Source organism: Typopeltis vanoorti, chromosome 2, assembly GCF_054136105.1.
Source record: "Typopeltis vanoorti isolate ZY-2024b chromosome 2, IOZ_Tvanoo_1.0, whole genome shotgun sequence".
Classification (NCBI taxonomy): domain Eukaryota; kingdom Metazoa; phylum Arthropoda; class Arachnida; order Uropygi; family Thelyphonidae; genus Typopeltis; species Typopeltis vanoorti.
In genome coordinates, this window is record NC_143550.1 from 39807501 (window position 1) to 39831361 (window position 23861).

At 35.8% G+C, this 23861-nt stretch overlaps 1 protein-coding gene across 2 annotated transcripts in view; it reads right to left on the reverse strand.

Annotated features, from left to right (window-relative positions):
* SIDL (SIDL trafficking protein particle complex subunit 10) overlaps positions 1 to 23861 on the reverse strand; it is a 248066-nt gene that overhangs the window by 207151 nt on the left and 17054 nt on the right. For both annotated transcript variants that reach the window (XM_090411063.1, XM_090411072.1), the window contains exons 2-4: positions 18952 to 19058; positions 15301 to 15382; positions 5132 to 5267 (exon numbers count right to left, since the gene is read on the reverse strand). In XM_090411063.1, coding sequence (XP_090267189.1) covers positions 5132 to 5267; positions 15301 to 15382; positions 18952 to 18976 — 243 coding nt within the window. In that variant the 5' untranslated portion in view covers positions 18977 to 19058. The remainder of the gene's footprint in view (positions 1 to 5131; positions 5268 to 15300; positions 15383 to 18951; positions 19059 to 23861) is intronic.

The following is a 23861-nucleotide window of genomic DNA, read 5'->3' on the forward strand; positions in this document are numbered from 1 at the left end:
CCTGGACCTCATCTGCTTCCTGACAACTCAGCTTCTAAAAATGACTGAGTTGTCTCCCAACTCCCACAGCTGCAAAATTTCCATTGTATCCAAACAATAAGAATTATAATTAAGAATTATAAACATGTTAACACAAGAATACTTTAATGTTCGCCAAATATTTCAGTCTGAAACTAACAGACTATGTTAGTTTCAATGGCTTGAAGGATAAGCTTGAAGTTGTTATGTCCACACTTTCCTTATATTTCTTCTTACTTGTCTTATAATATTTACTTTGTGTCTATATCGTTATTAATTCCTTAATTCAACACTTTTTGTTGGAACATTAATTACTTCATTAACTCTTTAGTTTATGCAGTCTCAACATTTACTTTGGGCCGTTAACAACTTTAAGGATATTGGACGTGGGTAGAAGACAAAGAGATTCCCAATGGACAATGGCAATTCCTTTGTCTCAGTGCTGGTGCTGGTTGTTTCTTCGGATTCAGGGAAAATTTCTATTATATGCACCACCCTGAATCCTAGATTTCTGAACAATGAAAAATCAAAGAACCAGAACTTGGCATAGCACATTATCCCTAATTTCTTAAACTATATGAAGTAGTTCAAACCTCATCTATCTCTAACTTAGTTTGCAGTCGTAGCCTCCCCTATAAATTACCTCCCACCATGGTTCGATTAATTGTGAGCGGTGCAATAGAAAATGGAATCAGGCAAGTCAACTATTCATACAAAATTAATAACGGAAAAAACTCACGTACAAAGATTATTTAATAGTATAATTTTCGCCTGTGTGTCACAGGCATCTTCAGTACATATTAAGCTCAAATTAAACAATAACTGACAATTCCAAAAAGTGCCACCTAAGTAGCTGGTGTAAGATAACTAAAAAGGTTAATAAATTTCCTTAAAAAAAAAAAAAAAAAAAAAAGTTAGGAAAGATTAGCTGATTTGTAAAGTACTATCTCCCATAAAGGGGATAGACGTAAGCCGTCAGATCTGTTTAAGATAATCCACAAGAGCACGGAATCAGGTAGACACCTGGAAGATTAAGATGTGGAAGCTTGTCCTTAGGAGAAGTAAGAAAGGTGGAGATTTTTCTAAACGGTCGAAAGGCAACAAAAATATTCAGCGGTTTTAAAACTTTTTAACTGACAATTCTTTTTGGAATTGTCAGTTATTGTTTAATTTGAGCTTAATATGTACTGAAGATGCCTGTGACACACAGGCGAAAATTCTACTATTAAATAATCTTTGTACATGAGTTTTTCCATTATTAACTTTGTATCAATATGTCTACTCACGGTATACCTCTTTTAAAACTTAGTCAACTATTGAATCAAAAGAAAACATTTAATTACACTCTAGTTTACACTCTAGTTTATTCAGATTACACATCATGAATAAACTTTGGCACATGTTTGCTTCAATATCAATCTCAATGAAAAACATACTTATCTAACCCTTCTTAATCTCTCTTAGCAAGTATATGTATCAGTTCAGTTAAAACATTCTATCAAGGTAAATCATGAGCTTACTCTCCACAATACTAATGAATGAATAGTTCATTCATTGACATTAAAATTAACCCTAATTTCTTCCTTCATGTCTCAGAGTTACGCTACCCTTTTAAACTATATCTCTAAAGTCCTTGCATAAAATTCACAACCTTCTAAACTTAATGTCCAATTAATAATTACTGTCTTTCTTCTTTTATACATTCACTAAACAGATTAAAGTTCCTACTTTACCAATTGCTGGGGAACTATTAGAACATCCATATCACAATATAACATCACCTCCAGGTCCACCTTCCATTCGGCTTGGTCTGCATTACCCCACTGAATGGTCCGGACTGGATATATCTCCGGCAACAAAGACAGGTGCTCGCCGTTCACTGGTCATCTGGCTCGGCAAGGCTTAGCTGTCTCTGCGGTAATCAGAAACTAAGCTCCGCTGGGCAAATCCTTAACTGGTGATCTCCAAGGACTCCTCGGCATTCTCCGACAATCTCTGCTTCGACAATCCCTCCAAGGAACGGGGACAACAAAAAAAAAGCCCTGAGCTGGCGCGGCCACGCTTTTTTTTAAATCCTGCGCCCAACACTTCCTTACTACGTCATTAAATTTCTCCCTCTTTGCTCATGTCACCTTACATCTCCCAGCACCATAATCTCCCCTAGCACGCTCTTCGGTGGTGTGTGTGTGTGGGGGGGGGGACCGCATGCTTTCCTTCCACCGTGCACATGTACTTGGCGTACGTGTTTTGCTCCTGGCTATCAGTACTTAATCCGATTAGCCTTCTCCCAGCCACATACAAATATTTATAAAATTTTAGCAAAGTTTAAACAATGGACTATTCACAGTAAATACATTACAACACTATGGACAAATAAATAGACTCTCAAATTATTATTGTTGCTGGTAATTTACAAGCAATTTTATCCATCTGATATATTAGTATATGCTAAAATGTAAGATGCTTGTTAAGTTCTGAAGAAAATATAAATTAATACAGTTTCAGTTTCATTTAGAACTTAACAAAAGTCACTGCCTTCAAGTCGGTGCTTATACGCAAAATTCCACATGTCAGATATTACCTTGGTTATCTGGTTCTGGATGTTTTCAACTATTTCTCCCATCTCATGGAACCTAGGTGATCATAATGGAATACAACAGTGCATATATGGTCTTATCAAAGCCAAGTAAAGTGAGAAAACGTGCTTAATTCTGCAAATCAGTGTTCTCTTTAACACTGCAGTTATTCAATGTGACCACCCAGCATCATGGTATCTAAGTTACTGTCCAAGTCATAGGTCTCAAACTTCACTTACATCAAATTCCATTAATTATATACTTAGCATGTAGCATTATCCCCAATCCAAAATGCATAACTCTGCACAAAGCAATATTAAACTGACATTTTCCCAGAGAATTAGCATCAAACTATACTCATCAAACCAGGGTGAGTATAGCTTATTCTTAGAGAAAAATTACAGAAAGCTGTGGTGAAATAATTGGTGAAATTCTTCTGAATAACAACTACAAGATGTTATATTCAGGCAATAATGATCAGGAAAGGAAGGAAACACAGAATAAGAAAAGTCTTGTTAACAATGTCACTGCTAATATTTTCATATTGCTTCAGGACAAGATAATATAGGGGATTTCAAATAGGAAGTGTTCATTTAGTTTTGTGCAGGATAAAACTGAATTATTTTTGAAAATAATTCAATCTACATTCTGTCCAATAAGTGTGAAAGAAAGGATGCTCTAGTAGGCTTCTGTCTCCTATTTTAGGCACATCTTTAGAAAATGGAATAAAGTTGGAAGTTACATAAACTGTCTTTATTCCTATTCTATATAATCTATATAAATAAACCAGATATTATACAGGTATAAAGTTCAAAATTCAGAAGTCAAAGTTGCAATTATCCAAAATCTCCTACAGCATTCAACACAAATTGAATATTGAATGCAGGTAATCTTGCTTGAACGGCAAGCAATTTCAAGTAAGAGTGACAGGGGCAAACATCAAAAATGAGGAAATGGACAATGAGATATTTGTGCATATGGATCCATAAAAGATTCTACTAAGAAAGAAGTATAAGATTTTTTGAGTCATTAGAGAAGATAGGTGACATAAGAGAAAAGAAAAGTTGGTCTTTGCTGAAGGTCAAAACAGCAGATCAGGAAATGGATACATATAGATATATGTATCCATTTCCTGAAATATAGATATATATTTGGAAAATACAGAAATATAGATATATTTGGAAAAAAGACCAAGGCTACTGTAATGATAAGCATCTACAGTATTTCTATTCAGGATATGGAATAGTCATTACTATGATACAACATAAAAAAATAAAAAATAATAAAAATAATAAAAAAGATGAAAGTGAAGCAATGTGCAAAACTTTGCATGGAGAGAAAACACAGAATAAGAAAAGTCTTGTTGACAATGTCGCTGTTGATAGCAATATTTTCATACTGCTTCAGGACCTAAGATAATATAAGGGATTTCAAATAGAAAGTGTTCATTTAGTTTTGAGCAGGACAAAACTGAATTTCATTTTGAAAATGAAAAAATATACATAATTTTAAAAAGAATAACAGTTGAGTATCCTTTCAGAGGTGAACTATAGCTACAATATACAAATATTATTCAAACATAAAATGAAATTGTTTGAAAATAACAACCAAACCTTGGAGACTCAGTAGCAAAACATGAAGAAAACAATGAATGATTCAGCCAGGAAGGCATATGGAAAAGTTGATTGCAAGAATAGAAAAGTCAGAAATCCAAGGTGGACTGAAAGTTAAAGTGGCGGTCATGGAAAAGAAAAAAGCATACTGAAAAACTGTAAGAAGTAAATAAGTATGTGCTCTGAGAGAATACAGCACGGTTAGCCTAGTGGCTTTGCACTTCGTAACCATATGCCTGGGGAGGGAGTGTCTTAGGTTCGATTCGATTCCCGTCAACGACATGAGGAGCTTAAGGATCTTCCTCAGACAGAGCCAAGTTAGCCGGTCTTGGGCGTGGACAACGGGGTTTTTTCTGCCAGTTTATGTGGGGTTTTTCATCCTGTAAGCAGGCAAACCGGCCCCGTGAACACACACGGATTACAGTCATGAACATTACTCTTAGGGGATGCAGCAAGGAGTGATGAACTGGCCGCATTAATTTCGTCGTGAACCCTACCTGTCCTAAAGGAATGGATGAGATCAATCAATCAAATCTGAGAGAATACTCATACAAATGTAAGAAAGTGAAGCAATGTGTAAAAGTAGCTAAATAAAAGTCAAGGAATCACTTTAGCAAGCATGTAGAAGATTAATATCAGAAAAACAGCAAAATGTTCTGAAGACTAGTGGATAAACTTACAAATGGAAGAAAGAGTATTGGAGAAGGAATCAGAGATGAATATAAAGTAAGATCTATGGCATGCCTATTAAATTTACACTTTGCTTATACGAGAAAAAAAAAATTATTTAAAAAATGTTCAGTGGTATTCTTAAACCACATTTAAACACATTCTCCATTCCCCCATCTAAGTGAGCATGTGATATGGATTGAGTGATATCAAAAACAAATAAAATGTTTTTTGAAAATAATTCAATCTACATACACTACATTCCGTCCAATAAGTGTGAAAGAAAGGATGTTCCAGTAGGCTTCTGTCTCCTATTTTAGGCAACACATCTTCAGAAAATGGTATAAAGTTGGCAGTTACATAAACTGTCTTTATTCCTCTTCCATATGATCTAAATAAATAAACCAGATATTATACAGGTATAAAGTTCAAAATTGTAACTATCCAAAAATTACAATCACTAAAGAATGAAAGTGCATACAGTTTTCTGTTTGTTTTTTAAGCTTTAAATTTTGACTTAGATGAAACTGGCTTATTTGTTAGAATGTTCTCTTTCTTCCTTCTATATAATTATTATTATTATTACTGGATGAGCACCTCCAATGAGTCCTAAGATTCACTGTAGGAGACCCAATCGTACTTCTCCTTGCAACTATTAACAGACAAAGCACTTCCAACTGACTCAGGTAATCCACTGCATTCATTTACCACTCTCTAAGCAAAAAATCTAGTCCTCATACCCTTGCTCACCACACTACTATCCAACTTCCAGGGATGACCTCCTGTTCTGCTCCCCTCCCTAGCCAAGTGCTGAAACATTTCCCCTGCATCAATCCTATAAAATGCTTTACATAACTTAAATGTTTCTAAAATGGGTTTCCAAAAAGTAAGGTAACACATTTTTTTTCTTGAGGATGTTTAATAATGGGAAGTTGAAATTATACACCAGGAAATGTGAACATGCACCACTTCTCCACAAAGTTACCAAATTTATTGATGCACTTTCCCAACAATACATCAGTTTATCAATACCAGTACTGAAGAAGTTCATGCCCATACCCAGTAAGCAACATCAGACTGCTTGATGAACTTCCTCATATGTAGTGAAATGCTATCTAGAAAGTGTTTCTTGAGGGACTGAACAAATGGAAGTCTGACGGTGTTAAGTCTGGGCTGTAAGCGGGTTGGGGGGGGGGGATATAGCAGAGTTTCCCCATGATTTCTGTGCAACTACTCACAAGTGGTGTATGCAGTGTGTGTAGAGTAGCGTTGTCGTGCACCAAAATCACACTGCTTGTCAGGAGTTCTGGTTGTTTATGTTGAACGTTGGCTTTTGGTTTGTCCAACATTGCACAGTAAAGCTCTGCATTGATTATTCCTTCCTTAGGCGAGAAGTCCACCAACAAAACACCTTGGTGATCCCAGAACACTGTGACCATGGCTTTTCAGATGGGGGGGGGAGCAGTTTTGAATTTTTTGTGCACAGGAGATTGTGGAGATGTTTTCAGGTCTAGTATCCTCTCTGGGGTAAAGTGATGAACTCATGTTTAGCCTCCTGTGACTAGGCAAGTGAAAAATTCCCTGCCTTTTTCACCGTATTGCAACAGATTCTCCAGACACATTTCCATGAATGTTTCCTTGTGCTCCTCTGACAACTGTCAGTGCAGCCAGAGGGAGCACAGCTTTCGAAAGCCAAGGACATTATGAATAATTTCATAAAAAATGGACTTACTCAAGCTCACCACTTGTGCAATTACACGCGGTTTCACTCGTCGGTCTTCAATAATGATGCCTTGATGCCAACATAAAGTGTTGTCTTCTATCTTGCTAGCTGAAGGTCTGTTCGCCCGATATCAATCTTCAATGTCAACCACAGCCCGCTTTAAATTCAATGCACCATAAACCCATCTGCTTCTTTGACATCACCTTTTTGCCATACACAGCAAACCAGTTCACAGTAAATGTCACTTGGTGAAGCCCCTTTTGCTTTCAAATAATGAATAACTTCACAAACACCTGTTTTGGACCACACTCACACAATAGCTGTCATCTTGCAACTGGAATTAGCTGTGAGGCAACAGTAGCACCACAATTTAATAGCTGTCTTTTTGAATGTAATAAACAGTCTATCTGTCTGCCATGGTTTATCTCATTCCTTTTCACCATCATTAAGAAAAAAGTGAATTCTGTGTGGCTCTAGTATGATATAATACTGAACCCAATTTAAATAATAATAAAATAAAATAAATTATATCTTTCTAGGTTGGTTTTCTTGCTATAAAGTGATGATTATAGTAACAAGCAATAGATGATGAATAATAGAAGCTCCAAAATGACAAAAGAAAGGATGGAGAGGATGATACAATAATCAAATGATCAATAACCAATTACTAACCAAAATGTAAAAAAGCTTGATATATTTATTATTTTTAGCATCATCTGGGCTCTCAATAATCATATTTACTGTTCATTCTGATTTCTATAACAGCAGCTTTATAACCTCAATAAGGTCAGTAAAGTAGAAAGTGCCCACATGAAAACAATGTAAGCCAGCACATAATACTTTTACATTTCATTTCTCATGGACTTATCTCTTTTGATTGCAATATAGTATTCTAGATAACTTATTACTTTGATTTGTGTACAGTTTGTCACAGTATGTAAAACAACAACAATCTGGATAACAATGGGACTAGTTTAAACCAGTAAGCAAGACACGACAATTAGGTAAGTATTTAAACTTTTCCCATTGTTATCCAGATGGTTGTTGTTTTGTGTACTGTGACAAACTGTTTTTTGTGCTCTGAAGATGCTGGATATAATACTAGCAAAATATCAGCCATAAGTTAATAAAGAGTAATTATTTTCTTATAAATCTGTATTCTCATCAATACCATTAAAAACAAAGTAACATGTACGATGAACACAAACCTTTCCACACATTCTAGAAAACTTGATTTGCTGCTGCCTCAACTTAACAAATGATTCAGTGCACATAACCATTATAAATAAATGACTTTGAGTAACTAACACTCTGCCTCCAATTGCGGAGAATGACCATGTAGTCTTGTTCTAGGAAGTTGCTAAACACATGGAGTTTTCTGTCAAAAAGGAGTTTATATTCAATTATAAGGTTGGTGATTATGAGAGACTCAGGAGTCATCTTGAAACAGTCCATGGCTTGAGAAGCTACAAGGAAAGAATGTCAGTAGTGCATGGCAAGTGGTCAGAGAATTCTTGAGCGTAGAAGTATCATACTGATTACCCAAGATCAGGAGAAGAAATCAAGCTGGAATTAAGTGGATAAATGAGTAAGGATATACAGCAAGAGCTCCAAAAAAAAAATATATATATATATATTGTGGAGGAAATATAAAGAAAAAGTGATCAGCATATTCATGAGCAGTACAAAGTGCAAGCAAGAAGGGTAACTAGTGTGGTAAGGAAGGCCAAATCAGACTATGAGAGAGACCTGTTTAGCCAAACAGGCCAAACTAAACCCAAAAGAGTTTTTTTTTATTATGTAGCAAGTAAGAGGGCAAATGACTATGGTAGAATGGCTTTAAACAATGCTCATGGTAGGAAGATGACTGGACCAAAAGAAATAGTTGAGTTGCTGAGTGATCATTTTGCAAATGTGTATCATTCAAGTGGTGATTTTACAGTTGCTGATGTTACAGATGTCACAGAATGCATATCAACATTGAGGTAGATGAACATGAGGTGTTCAGCACATAACAAAATATGAATGTGAACACAGCAGTGGGACTGGATGGCATATCATACCGTGTACTATGTGAACATGCAAGAGAATTGGCATTGCTTCTGACTGTTGTTCAATCTAAGTCTCATCCTTGACAGGGTTCCAAGGGAATTGAAAGAGGGTAAGATAGTACCAATGCATATAGGTGGTTCCAAGACAGAAGTACACCACAGGCCAATTAACATATCAGGAGTGGTTGTTAAAAGTATTGGAAAAGTTGGTGAAAGCTAAAATACAATAGTGTGTGGATAGGGATGCGGTACTCTATGGTGGGCAGCATGGCTTTGTAAAGGGTATGTCCTGCCTTAGCAACTTATTCACATTTTCTAATAAAGTGACAGCAGAATTGGATAAAGGTAATGGCTCCACCATGATGATGCTTGACTCTGCTAAGGCATTTGACAGAATACCACATGGAAAAACTGGAGAGGATGAGAATGGATATGAGGCTAGTTGTATGGATAGGGGAATGGCTGATGGACAGACACCAGAGAGTAATATATGGTGGAGTGGATTCTAGGGGAATGATGGTGACTAGTGGAGTACCTAAGGGTCAGCACTAGAGCCACTACTCTTTAATTTGTATATCAGTGACACAGGGAAAGATTTAAGAGGGGTATATTCAGTTGTTTGCTGATGATAATACAAAACTGGGAAGAGCAATAGTTGATAAAGACGATGTAGATATCCTGTAGGATGATTTAAATAAATTGGCATTGAGCAAGGGCTAATGATTGTCCATTTAATGTTGCAAAATGTAAGGTTATGTACTTTGGGTTGAAAAGGTTGCATATGGTGTATCATATTCATGGTATTGATTTGCAGAAAATTGATGAGGCTAGGGACTTGGGGATAATGGTGGGAAAAGAGTTGAAGTTCAGAGGGTATATTGCAAAAGTTGGTAAAATAGCAACAAATTGCTGGGTTGTTGAAAAACACACTAACAAGTCCAGATAAGGAAGTTTCTTATTTTTAGAGGTACCTGTGGCATACTATAATTATTAAAAGAACACGTAAGACCACAGTAATAAGTTTTAATTAATAAAGGTACAGATATTTCATACTAAAACTATTAGTACATCTTCAGTGTCACACAAACAGTTATAGGAATGGATTACAAGTAACGAACATTCGGTGGATCACCTATTAAAATACAACTGTTGTATTATTGTCGTTAATTAATCTTTAAGAGAATTGGTTTTTTTATTGATTACATAAAATAAGTCTCTCAGATCTTCAAGAGAGAGAGAGACAATCATTTCAATTTAAACTCGGTCAGTGTAAAATAGCTTCACAACTTTCTTTAAAAAGGCGTTCATATTTGAACCTGCATCTATGGAGGAGAGTAGCTTTATCCCACTGGATATTATGAGTAGTGTTAATACAGTGTTGTGCTAGACCAGACTTCTGAGGTTTGTATTCAATATAATATTGATGTTCCTTAATTCTTTTTTTCCACAGAACGGCCAGTTTGTCCAAAATAAGAAACATCGCATTCACATGGTATTTGGTAAACACCAGCCAAAGATAGAGATGACAGTTTATCCTTTGTGCAAGCAGTAAAGAGGAAATTTTGTTGATAGGAACATACGTGGGAATCAATTGGTACTTTTTCAAAATTCTACCTATAGGTTCTGAGATTCCTGGAATGTAAGGGATTGGAACTCTGCAGACTGTTGAAGAAACCTTAGATATTGGAACATAAGATTCAATTATCTATTGGATTTGATTGGGGTTGTAATTATTCAATTCAGTATTCCCAAATTACATGGATAAGTTGCACACCTACTTTGGAAGAACTCGCTGTCTATATGGAATCCCGAAAACCCATAAAGAAGGCTATCCAGTGCGATCTATTGTGAATTGCATTGATTCTCCTACCTATCGAATTGCAAAAGTCTTGTCACGTTCCTTAAGTGCTCTCATTGGACATTCCAGATCCTACATAAAAAATTCAACAGATTTTCTTGAAAAAATCAAGGATATAAAAATCAAAGCGTCTGAGTTGTTAGTCATTTTCAACATTGTTTCTCTGTTCACCAATATTCCATTAGCTGATGCAGTCAAATTATTATATGAAGATTACCCTCCAGATATTGCTAAGATTTTCGAATTTGTTATCCATTCGGGTTATTTCAGCTGGAAAAACAAGATCTACAAACAAGTTGAAGGTACTGCCATGAGTAGCCCTCTGTCTCTACCTTTGGCAAACTACTTTTGAAACAATTTGAAGACACTATGTTTTCATCCATTCATCCTCAACCATCTCTTTGGTATCGTTATGTCGATGATGTTTTTGCTATTTGGTCACATACTGAAGATGAGCTTTCCATATTTCTACAATAGATAAGTAGCCTTCACCCACATATTCAATTCACCATGGAAAAATAAAATTCTGGTAATAAATTTAGTTTAATCCTTTATCCAAGTGTGAGCAAACAAAGTTTGAACCTGAAAATATCTTCAGGACTGAGGTAAGGCAGTACAACACCGGGCAACTCGCAGCAAAGGTGGATCAAGCTCTCAACTCCTTGTCTCAGTATCTCCCATAATGCACAGCACATCTCCTTGCGGACATGTATACTGCTATGCATTAAGGGAAGGACCACTACCCATGCCAGTTTCGACCTTTATTGAGGTCTCGTCAGTGGGAGCCAGACCCAGAGTGGAGATACTAAGGCAGAAGCAATAGGAGAGGTCATCCTTACCTATAGGAGTTGCCAAAAGATGTGCCACCTTATTATTAAATTACTCTGGATTTAGAGAAAGATGTTTGAAAGTTTATTTTTCACTTGGTTAGACTATAATAAATTTAGTTTAATCCTTTATCCAAGTGTGAGCAAACAAAGTTTGTGCCAGAAAATATCTTCAGGACTGAGGTAAGGTAGTACAACACCGGGAAACATCACAGCAAAGGTGGACACAGAGGTGGCACACTTTTTGGCAACTCCTATAGGTAAGGATGAGCTCTCCTATTGCTTCTGCCTTAGTATCTCCACTCTGGGCCTGGCTCCCATTGATGAGACCTCAATAAAGGTCGAAACCGTTATGGGTAGTGGTCCTTCCCTTAATGCATAGCAGTATACATGTCTGCAAGGAGATGTGCTGTGCATTATGGGAGATATTGAGACAAGGAGTTGAGAGCTTGATCCACCTTTGCTACAAGTTGCCCGGTGTTGTACTACCTTAACTCAGTCCTGAAGATATTTTCAGGCAAAAACTTTGTTTGCTCACACTTGGATAAAGGATTAAACTAAATTTTTATAGTCTAGCCAAGTGAAAAATAAACTTTCAAACAAAATTTTGGTACTTTAACATTCTTGGTCAAATTCCTTACTCAAATTCCTTCTGGTATCTAATCTACAAGCGTCTTTCAAGAGCCCACATTTACTGGCAGATGCATTCATAAAAAGTCTGTTCACCACACATCTCAAAAATTTGGCATTCTCAAAGCTCTAATTAATAGAGCACATAAAGTTTGCTCTTCTCCAGTAATCTTACAACAAGAACTTTCCATCATTAAAAAGTTAATGGAATCGAATAATTACAAACCCAATCAAATCCAACAGATAACTGAATCTTATATTCCAATACCTAAGGTTTCTTCAACAGTCCGCAGAGTTCCAATCCCTTACATTCCAGGAATCTCAGAACCTATAGGTAGAATTTTGAAAAAGTACCAAATGATTCCCACGTATGTTCCTATCAACAAAATTTCCTCTTTACTGCTTGCACAAAGGATAAACTATCATCTCTATCTTTGGCTGGCGTTTACCAAATACCATGTGAATGCGATGTTTCTTATTTTGGACAAACTGGCCATTCTGTGGAAAAAAGAATTAAGGAACATCAATATTATATTGAATACAACAAACCTCAGAAGTCTGGTCTAGCACAACACTGTATTAACACTACTCATAATATCCAGTGGGATAAAGCTACTCTCCTCCATAGATGCAGGTTCAAATATGAACGCCTTTTTAAAGAAAGTTGTGAAGCTATTTTACACTGACCGAATTTAAATCGAAATGATTGTCTCTCTCTCTCTCTTGAAGATCTGAGAGACTTTTATTTTATGAAATCAATAAAAAAACCAATTATATTAAAGATTAATTATTATTTTCTATCATTTCCTAACATGTGGCAACAATTGTATTTTAATAGGTGATCCATCGAATGTTCGTTAACTTTTTGTGTGACACTGAAGATGTACTATTTTAGTATGAAATATCTGTACCTTTATTAATTTAAAGTTATTACTGTGGTCTTATGTGTTCTTTTAATAAAGATAAGAAAGTTATTACCCCTCTTTATAAGGCTATGATTTGGCTACATCTTGACTACTGCACACAGATTTCGTCATTTGGGATTCTTGGGGACTAGGAGTTGGTCGAAAAGATTCAGAGTCGAGTGACCAAGATGGTAACAGGTATGTGGAATACTCCCTATGAGGATATGTTGAGGATTTGTGGATTACAAAGTTTAGTTGATAGGTGGAAAAGAGGGGACATGATAGAAACTTTTATGATATTAAAATGGTTTTATAGAATTGATGCAAATGAAATTTTTCAATATATGACAAATAGTCAGAGAACTAGGGGACATCTGTGAAAGTAGTGTAAGAGTGTGGTTAGTAGGGGTGTGTAGACCAGATTTTTTGCATGGAGAGTGGTGAGTGAGTGGAATGGATTACCAGAATTGGTTGCGAGTTCCCTGATGTTGAATGGATTCAAGGAGAGGTATGATAGGATTTGTGTTTATGATGGTTGATTTGGATCTCCCGCGAGGAGCCTCCGGACTCCATGGAGTGGCTCTAATAATTATAATAATAATAATAGATTCTAATTAGCAAATCAAAGAAACTGATTAATGATGATTGGAACATATGAATGAATTATAACTATAATCAAGGCAATACCATAAGTATCATTTTGCCTCCATTTTTCTGTGTTCTTTGTTTTGATATCAACCAATGTTATAAATATTTAGGTGATTAAATGATGAAAATAAATATTATATTCAGCAGCAGTACATATTCATAAATAAAATAAAAATAAATAGATAATAAAGTGTCATTTAAGAGCTGTGCCATGAGAGGTTTCTTTAAATTAACATCAAAAGACAAGGGATCAGTAATAATATTTATTTATTTAAGGCAATGTATTTCAGCCTGAATATTACAGGCTATCTATCAGTGGTGACAACAGTTAATTACAATGTTGAATTGTAGTTAACTGTTTGAATTAATCCATTGTTTCAAAACAATGGATTGATTTGAAAAAGTAAAAGCTGCCCGATGTTATACATTAAACAATGCAATGACATAACTGAGGAAATATTGCAATATGGATAATTCATTATCTATTTAAAAAAAATTATAGATGCTAGATTAAAATAAGACTTTCGCATCATAGATAGAGAGAGGCAGTCATTCCGATATAAATTTGGATGATGAGGTAAGGCCTCAGTGCTTCTTTTAAACAAGTGTTCAAATTTATACCAATATCGATGAAGTAAGCATGTTTCAGACCATAGGATGTTGTGGTCTGTATCTATTCCATGCTGTGCCAAGCCACATTTTTCAGATTTACTGTTGGTAATATACAATTGGCGTTCTTGTATTCTCTTTTCTACAGAGCATCCAGTTTGTCCAAAGTAAAAATGATGCCAGTCACAAGGAATGTGGCTGACACCAGGAAGAGCTAGAAGAGATGGTTTTATCTTTTGAACATGGAAACTATGATCATAATTTGTTGATAGGAAGAAAAGCATCTACTAAATTGTATTTCTTAATAATTCTGGAAATGGGTTCTGATACCAGAAACGTATGGGATACTGTTTCCTTGTAATTTGAGCTACAATTATAGGAATTAAAAATATGTTGTGTGGTCCTTTCCAAGAAGCAATTGAGTTTCATATATCATTTGATGTTTAAGAGTGCCTATAATCCTGGCTCAAATAACAAGGAAACAGTATCTCGAATTCCAGTCCCAAATGGTCTGAAACATGCTTACTTCACTGATGTTGGTATAAATCTGAATGCTTGTTTGAAAAGAACTGATGCCTTACTTCACTATCTGAATTTAAATCAATATTGCAATATTTCTTCAGTTATACCATTGCATTGTTTTATGTATAACATCACACGGCTCTTACTTTTTCAAATTAATCTACTGTTTGTGTTGTACTTTGTAATTAATTATTGTCGCCACCTATGATGATCTGTAATATTCAAGCTGAAATATTATTATCATTATTTGACACCTCCAGGGAGTCCAAGGACTCATTGAGGGAGGGCACCTACAGCACAACTTCGTCCCCACCATTCAATCACCAACTGACTGCAAGTACACCAATGCCATCTACCGCCGACCACCACTAGTATTTCCACATACAATCACAAACATCTATGTCAAGGCAGGATTCGAACCTGCAGCCTTTGGGCTGGAGAGCGGATACGCTATCCACTCGGCCAACCAGGCTGGCTTTTGGGCTTTAATATGTGGGCTTTAAATTAATAGTAATGACTTATGTGTTTTCATGTTAATTTAAAGATAAATAATAAAGTTTCGTTGTGAACACCTTCACAGTTCATTGAATCTACAAACAAATAATAAAATCTCTTCTACCTTTATAAAAATTCAGCTGAACAAGAACATACCTTGTCCATTCAACAGCTTCCTGAGGAAGTCCATCCAAAATTCCAGACTGAAGAGATGAAAATAAGTTTTCATCGCCAGCATCTGAAAATTAATATAAGCATATATCAATTTAATAACAAATATGACACATAAAATAGATGTTATAAAAAAAGTAAATGAAATTTAAAACAAAAATAATGTGGTAAACTGATACTAAAACATCTCAGCTCACATATAAATCTTAAATGAGGAGAAACTAATTCGGCATTTTAATAAATCATATTATGGCTTAGAAGCACATATATAATAATTTGAAGGAAGACATAAAATTGCTTATCCAAAATGTTCCATGAAATTTAAAAATAGACAGGAAACTGAGTTTCCTTTATATTAATGAAATCTGGCAAATTTGTGTCAAGTATTTGACTTGGTGATGGTGTTTATGATAGGAAATGAAATGTCCATGTTGGCTCCAGTATGTGAGAGTGCACAGGAATTTTGATGTGGGAGGTAATCAGGAAAGTGCATATTCTAGTGAGAAGAACATGAGAAGTAGATAAACAGCAACACCGAGTTGGTTCATGACCATATGAAAACAATAAGTCAGACCGCATTCCTAGAATTAGGCAGATCAGCAAAGTAGGCATAAAAGTTAATGAAAAATGAGTTTTTGCTGAAATTGCAGAAGGAACATGACTACTGGTTTCATCTTTCTTATAGATGTAAAGCTCATAAAAAAATTATTACTATTATTATTGCACCCTCAATGGAGTTGGCTGACTCATCATGGGAGGTGCATTCAACTAACAACATATTTATCATACTAAATCTTAAAATCCTTAACTCTCCTTGCATTAACAACACATTCTGGTGATGTGTTCCATTCGCTGACAATTCTCCATGTAAAAAATCTACTCCTCACAATCCTCTTCACCACACTATTACATGATTTTCAGGGATGACCTGTTTTTTCCCCTCTTGCCTTCTACTCTTTTTATAATCTAATTTGGATTAATCCAATAAAATCCTCTCACTAACTTATATGTCTCTATCATATCACCTCTTTCCTTCCTATCCATCAAACTCTGTAATCCACATTTTTTTCAACCTCTCTCTCTCCATAGCTGGCAGTCCAAAGTCCTGATATAGTCATAGTCACTTGCCTCTGGACCCTCTCCAATGTCTCCACATCACACTGAAAACCAGGTGACCAGATATGAGTACAATAGTCCTAGTGTGGTCTGATGAGTGTTTTATACAGTGGACTACCACTTCCTTATCCCTAGATGTTAAGAGTACTTTTTATCATAGCAGCACTATGATGGAGAGAAATATATGGAGAGAAACTAGAGGTCAGTAACTAAGACAGTATCAGAATTCTGGAATTTCTTTTACAATCAATCAACTCTAACTAACTATAATAAACTACTGATCACAGTCCTATAAATACAATGCTACTAAAAGAAATTCATTATAGCAAAATACAATGAGCTATTCCTGTGGTCCCTACCAGTTTGCTATTGTGAGTCAAATGTACATAACATTTCGAATGCAGAAACTTAAGTTTATAAACTGACACTATTAAAATTATAAACTTAAGTTTCTGATGTATTCTGATGTTTATGAAGTATTAATCATATAGAATATAATTAATACTTCATGCATAAACACTTTGTTTGCTTACACTTGGGTACAGGATTAAACAAAAATATAATTTGCTATCAAATATAATTGGTCTTTTCCTTATATCCAATATTTACATATTGGATACAAGGAAAAGTTATTGCACCTCTACAGTCTCAGTTCTCCTGGTTAAACAAATACTGATAGAAAACATCCTACCACACTTCCTAATGATTCTAAGGACCCCCTCCAATAACTAGGAAAAGTGGCACAACAGTAACCTTTTCTTATATCCAGCATACAACAGAAAAAATATCAGAGATAACGAAAGCAACAAGATGTAATTTTATTTGTTGATTTTACCTCTCTATGAGAGATGAAGATTTTTTTACATCTTCCTCTTGAAAGTGTCCAAAGAATCCACTGTTTGTGCAGCATATACCATATGGAACAAACAGGTAAGCTAATTGAGAGAGATCCATATGTCATAACACATCAAAGATGTTGATAAAGAGAAGAAAACAGAAATCTGGACCAGCCTTACATAAATCGAAAAAAAAAAAAAAAATCATGCACTTTGTCAATAAACATCAACAAACAAAACATGCACTTTGGCAAACAAAACAACAAACAAAATATACTACTATAAAATTCAAAGAGGCTTCAGAAATGTTACATACTATCCCTCCAATGTAACAAAAACCAAGGTATTATATCGCATCAAGTTTGGTTCTTATTTATCATCAAAAGTCTCAAGTACACACATTTAAGAAGAATCCAATTCATCATGTACTCAACTGCCAGCTTTTATGTAGCAATTTTTTTTTTTTTTAACAATCTAATTAATTTCTTGTAATTGTCCCAAAGAGGTGTACTACAAAGTATGCCAATCTAGTTGAACTTTTTTTTCAGATAATAGCAATTTTTAAAGGCCAACCAACAGTCTAAATGTGGTCTTCATGCTGGCCAAATGAAATGAAATGATATATTGCCATTTTTAAAAGATACCTCTCACAGAAATTTCAGCTTAATTAAGAAGAGAAGAACTACTTTTTTTCTCATCTTTAGCACCTGGAGTAGAAGAAGAAACTATTTTAATTTGTGCTTGCTTGTGTTATGCTATATAACAACTTTCTTTATACTAGGTACAAGGATGCAGGAATGCTGGTGATTTTCTTGTTTCTTAAGTTCCATTATCTCTCTTATTGGAGAAGAAATTGAATGGCTGAGAACAAAAGTTTAACTTCATAATTCAGTATATGATATAAGATCATAATTTCAGATAACAGCAATTTGTTTGTTTATCCAGAGAAAGCTGACTTGTAATTACACATAAATTTATCTGAAATGCAGATCATGACAGATCAATAAGATACCATTCTTGGTATTTGTTTTCTCGCTGTTTTTCTTTATTTGTTTTTCTCTGAGATTATTTCATTATCGTACTTTGTCAAGCTTAATACACACACACACACATACATATTTAAAAAAAAAACATAGCTTAAAGTAAACGAAAGTGTGTGAGAGCGAAACTATTTTTACTAATACACACTTGCACATTTGTATATAGATGCATACTTACGTTTTCAGAATGAATTTGTATATAATTGTTGTAGATAATATTTGAATGATTATATTATTTTGCTGTACTTAGAGTAATTTCTAATTTCTGCTATGACATTTTAAGATAAGATTTCTTTGTACTAAATTAAGCACTTGAGTCTGGAAATCAATAACAAATTTTGCTAAAGATGAAGCTTTAGTAAAAATTAATTCAGCAATTTAAATTAAAAAAAAATGATTAGTCAATAATAATTATTTCAAAGCTTTCATGGAGTCACTAGATTCATCAAGGGGGTTGGGGAAATCCTCCAATTCAATTTCTTCTTCAACAGGTCTAAGTATCACATTCTGCTTTGAAATAAGCTGTATACTAACCAATACATATGAATTCAAAACAGGAATTCGTGAAAATTACAATCTCCACTGTAAATACAGGAAAGAAATTAAAAAAACAACAACTAGAAACTCTAATTGCAACTACTTACAAGTAACAAGAGGTTTATTATCCATCAGTCAGAAAAAACAAAGAAATATCACAGCAATGTATTGAAGAGAAGATGAAACCTAGGGTGCCATTATCTTATTTTCTCACCTGAAAAAAGGAATAAGCATGTAACTGATTCTGCTGTGATCATAATATAACATAATAAAAATATCAATAGAATGACTTGTGTGATTGCAAAGCATTATAGCAGAATCCTGATAACTGTAAGTAAGTGTAGCTAGGGTATTTCATAACTGTATTTTCATGTACTATGCTGAAGTAGTCAAAAGTGAATAATATAACTTATTATTATTATTATTATTCAGGTCTCCATGGAGTCAAAAGACTCATCACGGGAGGTCCTTCCTAGGAAACACAAAGTCTATCAAGACTCATCGCAGGAGGTCCCTTCTAGGAAACACAAAGTCTATCATACTACTCCTTAAACTCACTGACCATTCTCACTCTCACCACTCTATCAGGCAATTGATTCCATGGTTCAGCCACCCTCCATGCAAAGAACCCACTCCTCACCCTCTTGCTCACAGTTTCCTTCCTTACGGAAGGAAACTGTTAGTTTCCATGACTTCCATGTCATCATTCCTTCCCGCTGTTCAACCAAGCGAAAGAACTCCCCAGCGTCAACCTTGTAACCACCTTTCAATAGTATAAGTCTCAATCATATCACCTCTCCTTCTATCCACCAAACTCTGCAGTCCACATTCCCTCAGCCGATTCTCATAATTAACATTGTACAGTCCTGAAACCATCTTTGTTATCTGCCATTGTACCCTTTCCACAGTTAATTTATCCCCTTCAAATCCTGGGGACCAAATCTGAGAACAATAGTCTAAGTGTGGTCTGATCAGGGTCTTATACAACGGAATGATAACTCTTTTATCTCTGCTGGTCAGCGTCCTTCTCATTATTGCAGCAATCTCTGTTACCTTCATCACCTTTACAATATGTCCCCTGAATTTCAGGTTTCTATCAATCATCAACCCCAGATCACTTATCTCCCCCTAATTCTTCCAGTGCAGCTTCTCCGATAGAGTATGCAGCGTCCCATTGATGTGTCCCAAACCTCAAGACCTTACATTTTGCTGCATTAAACTGACACCCCCAGTCATTTGCCCATCTGGCTAGCTTATTCAAATCCTCTTGCAGGGCTACCACATCTGCACTATTACTAATAACCCTTCCCAGCTTCACATCATCTGCAAACAAATGAATATCCCTCTGCAATCCACTGACAATGTCATTGATATAAAGATTAAACAATATAGGTCCCAGTACTGAGCCCTGTGGGACCCCCACTTGTAACCCTCTGCCTCCTTGAAACTGCCCCACCATACACAACTCTCTGATATCTATCGGACAGCCAATCCTGAATCCAGTTGACCAACCTGACATCCAAACCCATGTGCTGCAATTTAAATATCAGTTTATCATGTGGCACCCTGTCAGATGCCTTTGCTAAGTCCAGGAAAATGGCAGTATATGCTTTACCCTCATCTACTGCTCTTGTAACTTTATTATAAAAGGCTAGCATATTACTAAAACAACAGTACCCCTTAACAAATCAATGTTGACTCTCACAGATATTACTCTCATCTGCCCAATGCTGTATATGGTCCCTCACTAATTTCTCCAAGATCTTAACAACTACTGATGGCACACAAACTGGCCTATAATTAGACACTTCCGGTCTGCTACCACCCTTATGCAATGGCACTATCTTACCTTCCATTCCCTGGGCACATTTCTGTAGCCAGACTTTCATTGAAAAGCCAGGTCAAAGGAGCTGTCAATAAAGGAGCTTAAGCAAAGGGGATTGGGGAAATCCTCCCATTCAATTTCTTCTTCAACAGGTCTAAGTATCACTTTCTACTTTGAAATAAACTGAATACTAACCAATACATATGGATTCAAAACAGGAATTCGTGAAAATTACAATCTCCACTGTAAATACAGGAAAGAAATTAAAAAAACAACAACCTAGAAACTCTAATTGCAACTACTTACAAGTAACAAGAGGTTTATTATCCATCAGAGTCAGAAAAAACAAAGAAACACAGCAATGTAATGAAGAGAAGATGAAATTGCTTATTAAGAGAGAAAGTGTGGATAAGTAAAAGAAGTTTATATTACAGAGATGGAAACAACTAGTTATGCGAGGACAGATAGTACAGATGAGAAGGATACAAAACTTTAAATATAATTTGCCATATGTTTTTATGTATGACATATCACTGTTATGTAAACAAGAAAAGGTAGAAGTACTTATATTCAACAGAAGAGACAACACAATCATGGAACACATGCATCAAAGTCAGTGGTAGTATAAAGTGTTGGGCAGATTCTACAGAACTGATTCATTGCATCTCTACAAACATTACTTGTTTTGACGCCTGCCAACAAAAACAAGAAAGGAATTATGTGACAATTTCCAAGGAGTGACTAACAGTGACAAGACTACAGACACCAATTTCAAATCAAGCCCAGCCATGTTGCAGTGCTTTACTGTATAGGAACTTGTACTGATAATCAAAATGAATCTAAACACAATGAATAGAACATCCAGAACTTCATGTTTCCTGTGCAGTATCTGTAGAAAAGATGTAAGGACCATTCTTTTACAGTGAAAACATAATAGTTATAACCTATCTTCATATACTGAACTGAATGGTCACTACCACAATAAGTTGGGGACAACACCATTTTGTAGGTGCAACAGCCTATAAACCAATCTTTCATGTTACTGTGTTTGAAGGGGAGGGGGGGGAGAACAAAGGATCATCCCTTGAAACAACTTGCTTTTTCCCCTCTAATCATATATTAGAAATTTTCATTTACATCTATTCTATAAAACACCATTAAAAAAAAAAAAGAGCTAAATGATCAAATCTGGGCATAAGAATATGAGTAGATTTGAAATTACATAATGAAAGATTAGTGAGAGGCAAGGAGAGAAAGTGTGGATAAGCAAAATAAGTTTATACCATAAGGAAACGAAATTGAGAGAACGAATGAAACTAGAAATGGCGTGATGCAGAAATCGAAAGTAAAAAAAATCGAAAGAATGCATGATAGCAAAAAAAGAATGAATGATAGCGAAAGTTCGATGCATGTTGGACCGAAAGTACGGAAACAAAGAAGGATGAAATTGAGAAGACTTGTAATGAGAGTGAAAGTGAGAAGAGGGGATTGAGAGTTAGAAAGATTGAATGATAGAGAGAATGTGTTGCAAGATTCGGAAGTTGAAATGGATTGGATGAGACAAGAAATGAATTGGATGCGGAATGAAATTAAGAAAATTCGGGTAAAAACTATTAAAATAAATAATGATCCCATGAAAGAGTTAACGAAAGATGAGCGAGTGGCGTTGTATGGCGACTCCATTATTAAAGGTGTGCTGGAGGATAAAATGCACAAGTATGCTTTCCAGACGCTAAAATGAGTAGAGTGATTGAGGCAGGAGCGAGCAAAAGAGTTAATAGTATTAATAGGTATGAATGATTTGAGAGAGGACAAAGAGTGTGTCAGAATGGATATCAGGAGGCTGCTTAGAAGGATAAAAGAGAATAGTGTGGCAGGAAGGGTAGTTAGCATGTTGCCTAGATATGACTGTGGTGAAATGAGGCAGAGAGCAAGGATTATGAATGATATGCTGGCTGAAATGTGTGAGGAGACAGGAGTACAGTTTGTTAATGTGTGGAATGAGTTTGAGGGACGAAGTGAGCTCTATGGGAGTGATGGACTGCATTTGAGTGGGTTATGGTGTGAATTGCTTGGAGAGAGACTGCTGCTGGAAGGTAGAGAAGTGAATAGAGAGAATGAATCAGATCATGTGAGAAGTGATGTGGAAGAGTAAGACAGGAGAGATTGAAGAGGTGGTTATGAATGGGGAAGTGAGTGGTACGAGTATAGAAAATGAGAGAATGGGTGTGCAAGAGGAGCAGGGAAATGGGGAGCTCAGGGTGGACAGGGGTACACAGCATAAGAAAGCGTTATGTCCATATAAAGTAGAGATGCAAGAGGGAAATATTGCCAGTGGTTTTGATGTAGTATGGTGTGAAATAGAGGTGAATGGAATCAAATACTTGGTAGGATGTTGTTAATAGACCAGTAATGTGGATGGTGGTGATAATGAAATGTACAATCAAATTAGCCAAGTAAATAAGAAAAGGGAGATCATTATGGGTGATTTTAATTATGGCAATATAGACTGGAATGATGAGATAGCAACTGGAAGTAAAGAAAATGAGTTTGAGTTTTTGAGGGATAACTACCTCAGACAGTATGTAACAGAGGGCACATGAGGACTGAGGGTCTTGGATTTGGTCATCTCATCAGAGGATGTAATTATAAATGAGGTGTCAAATCATCCACCAATTGGTGAGAGTGACCATGAGGTGATTACCTGGGTGGTTGCCAGCAGTGCGAGGACCTCTTTGAGAAAAGGGTATATGTGGAACTACAAGGGGGAGGGGGTTGATTATGAAGAGCTCAGGAGACAGCTTGCAGGTGTAGCGTGGAATGAGGAGTTAGCTGGAAAAGAGATCAATGCAGTTTGGGGGGATTTTCAAAAACTGTTTGGTAGATGCAACGTCTAAATGTATTCCAAGGGTGAGAAAGTTAAATAAGGTGGGTGTGAAATGGATGAATAAAGAGAATAAGCATGCGATATAGAGAAAAAGGGCATTGTGGAGGCAGCATAAGAGAAGTGGAAATAACAAATTCCATGAGGTCTACAAAGACCAAGCAAGGAGGGTGACTTGGTTGGTGAGGGTAGCTAAAGAGAGGTATGAACAGCAGTTGGCTAATGAAGCCAAAAAAGAATCCTAAGGAATTCTTTCGATACGTAGCCAGCAAAAGAAAGAATAATTATGGAAGGATGACATTGATTGG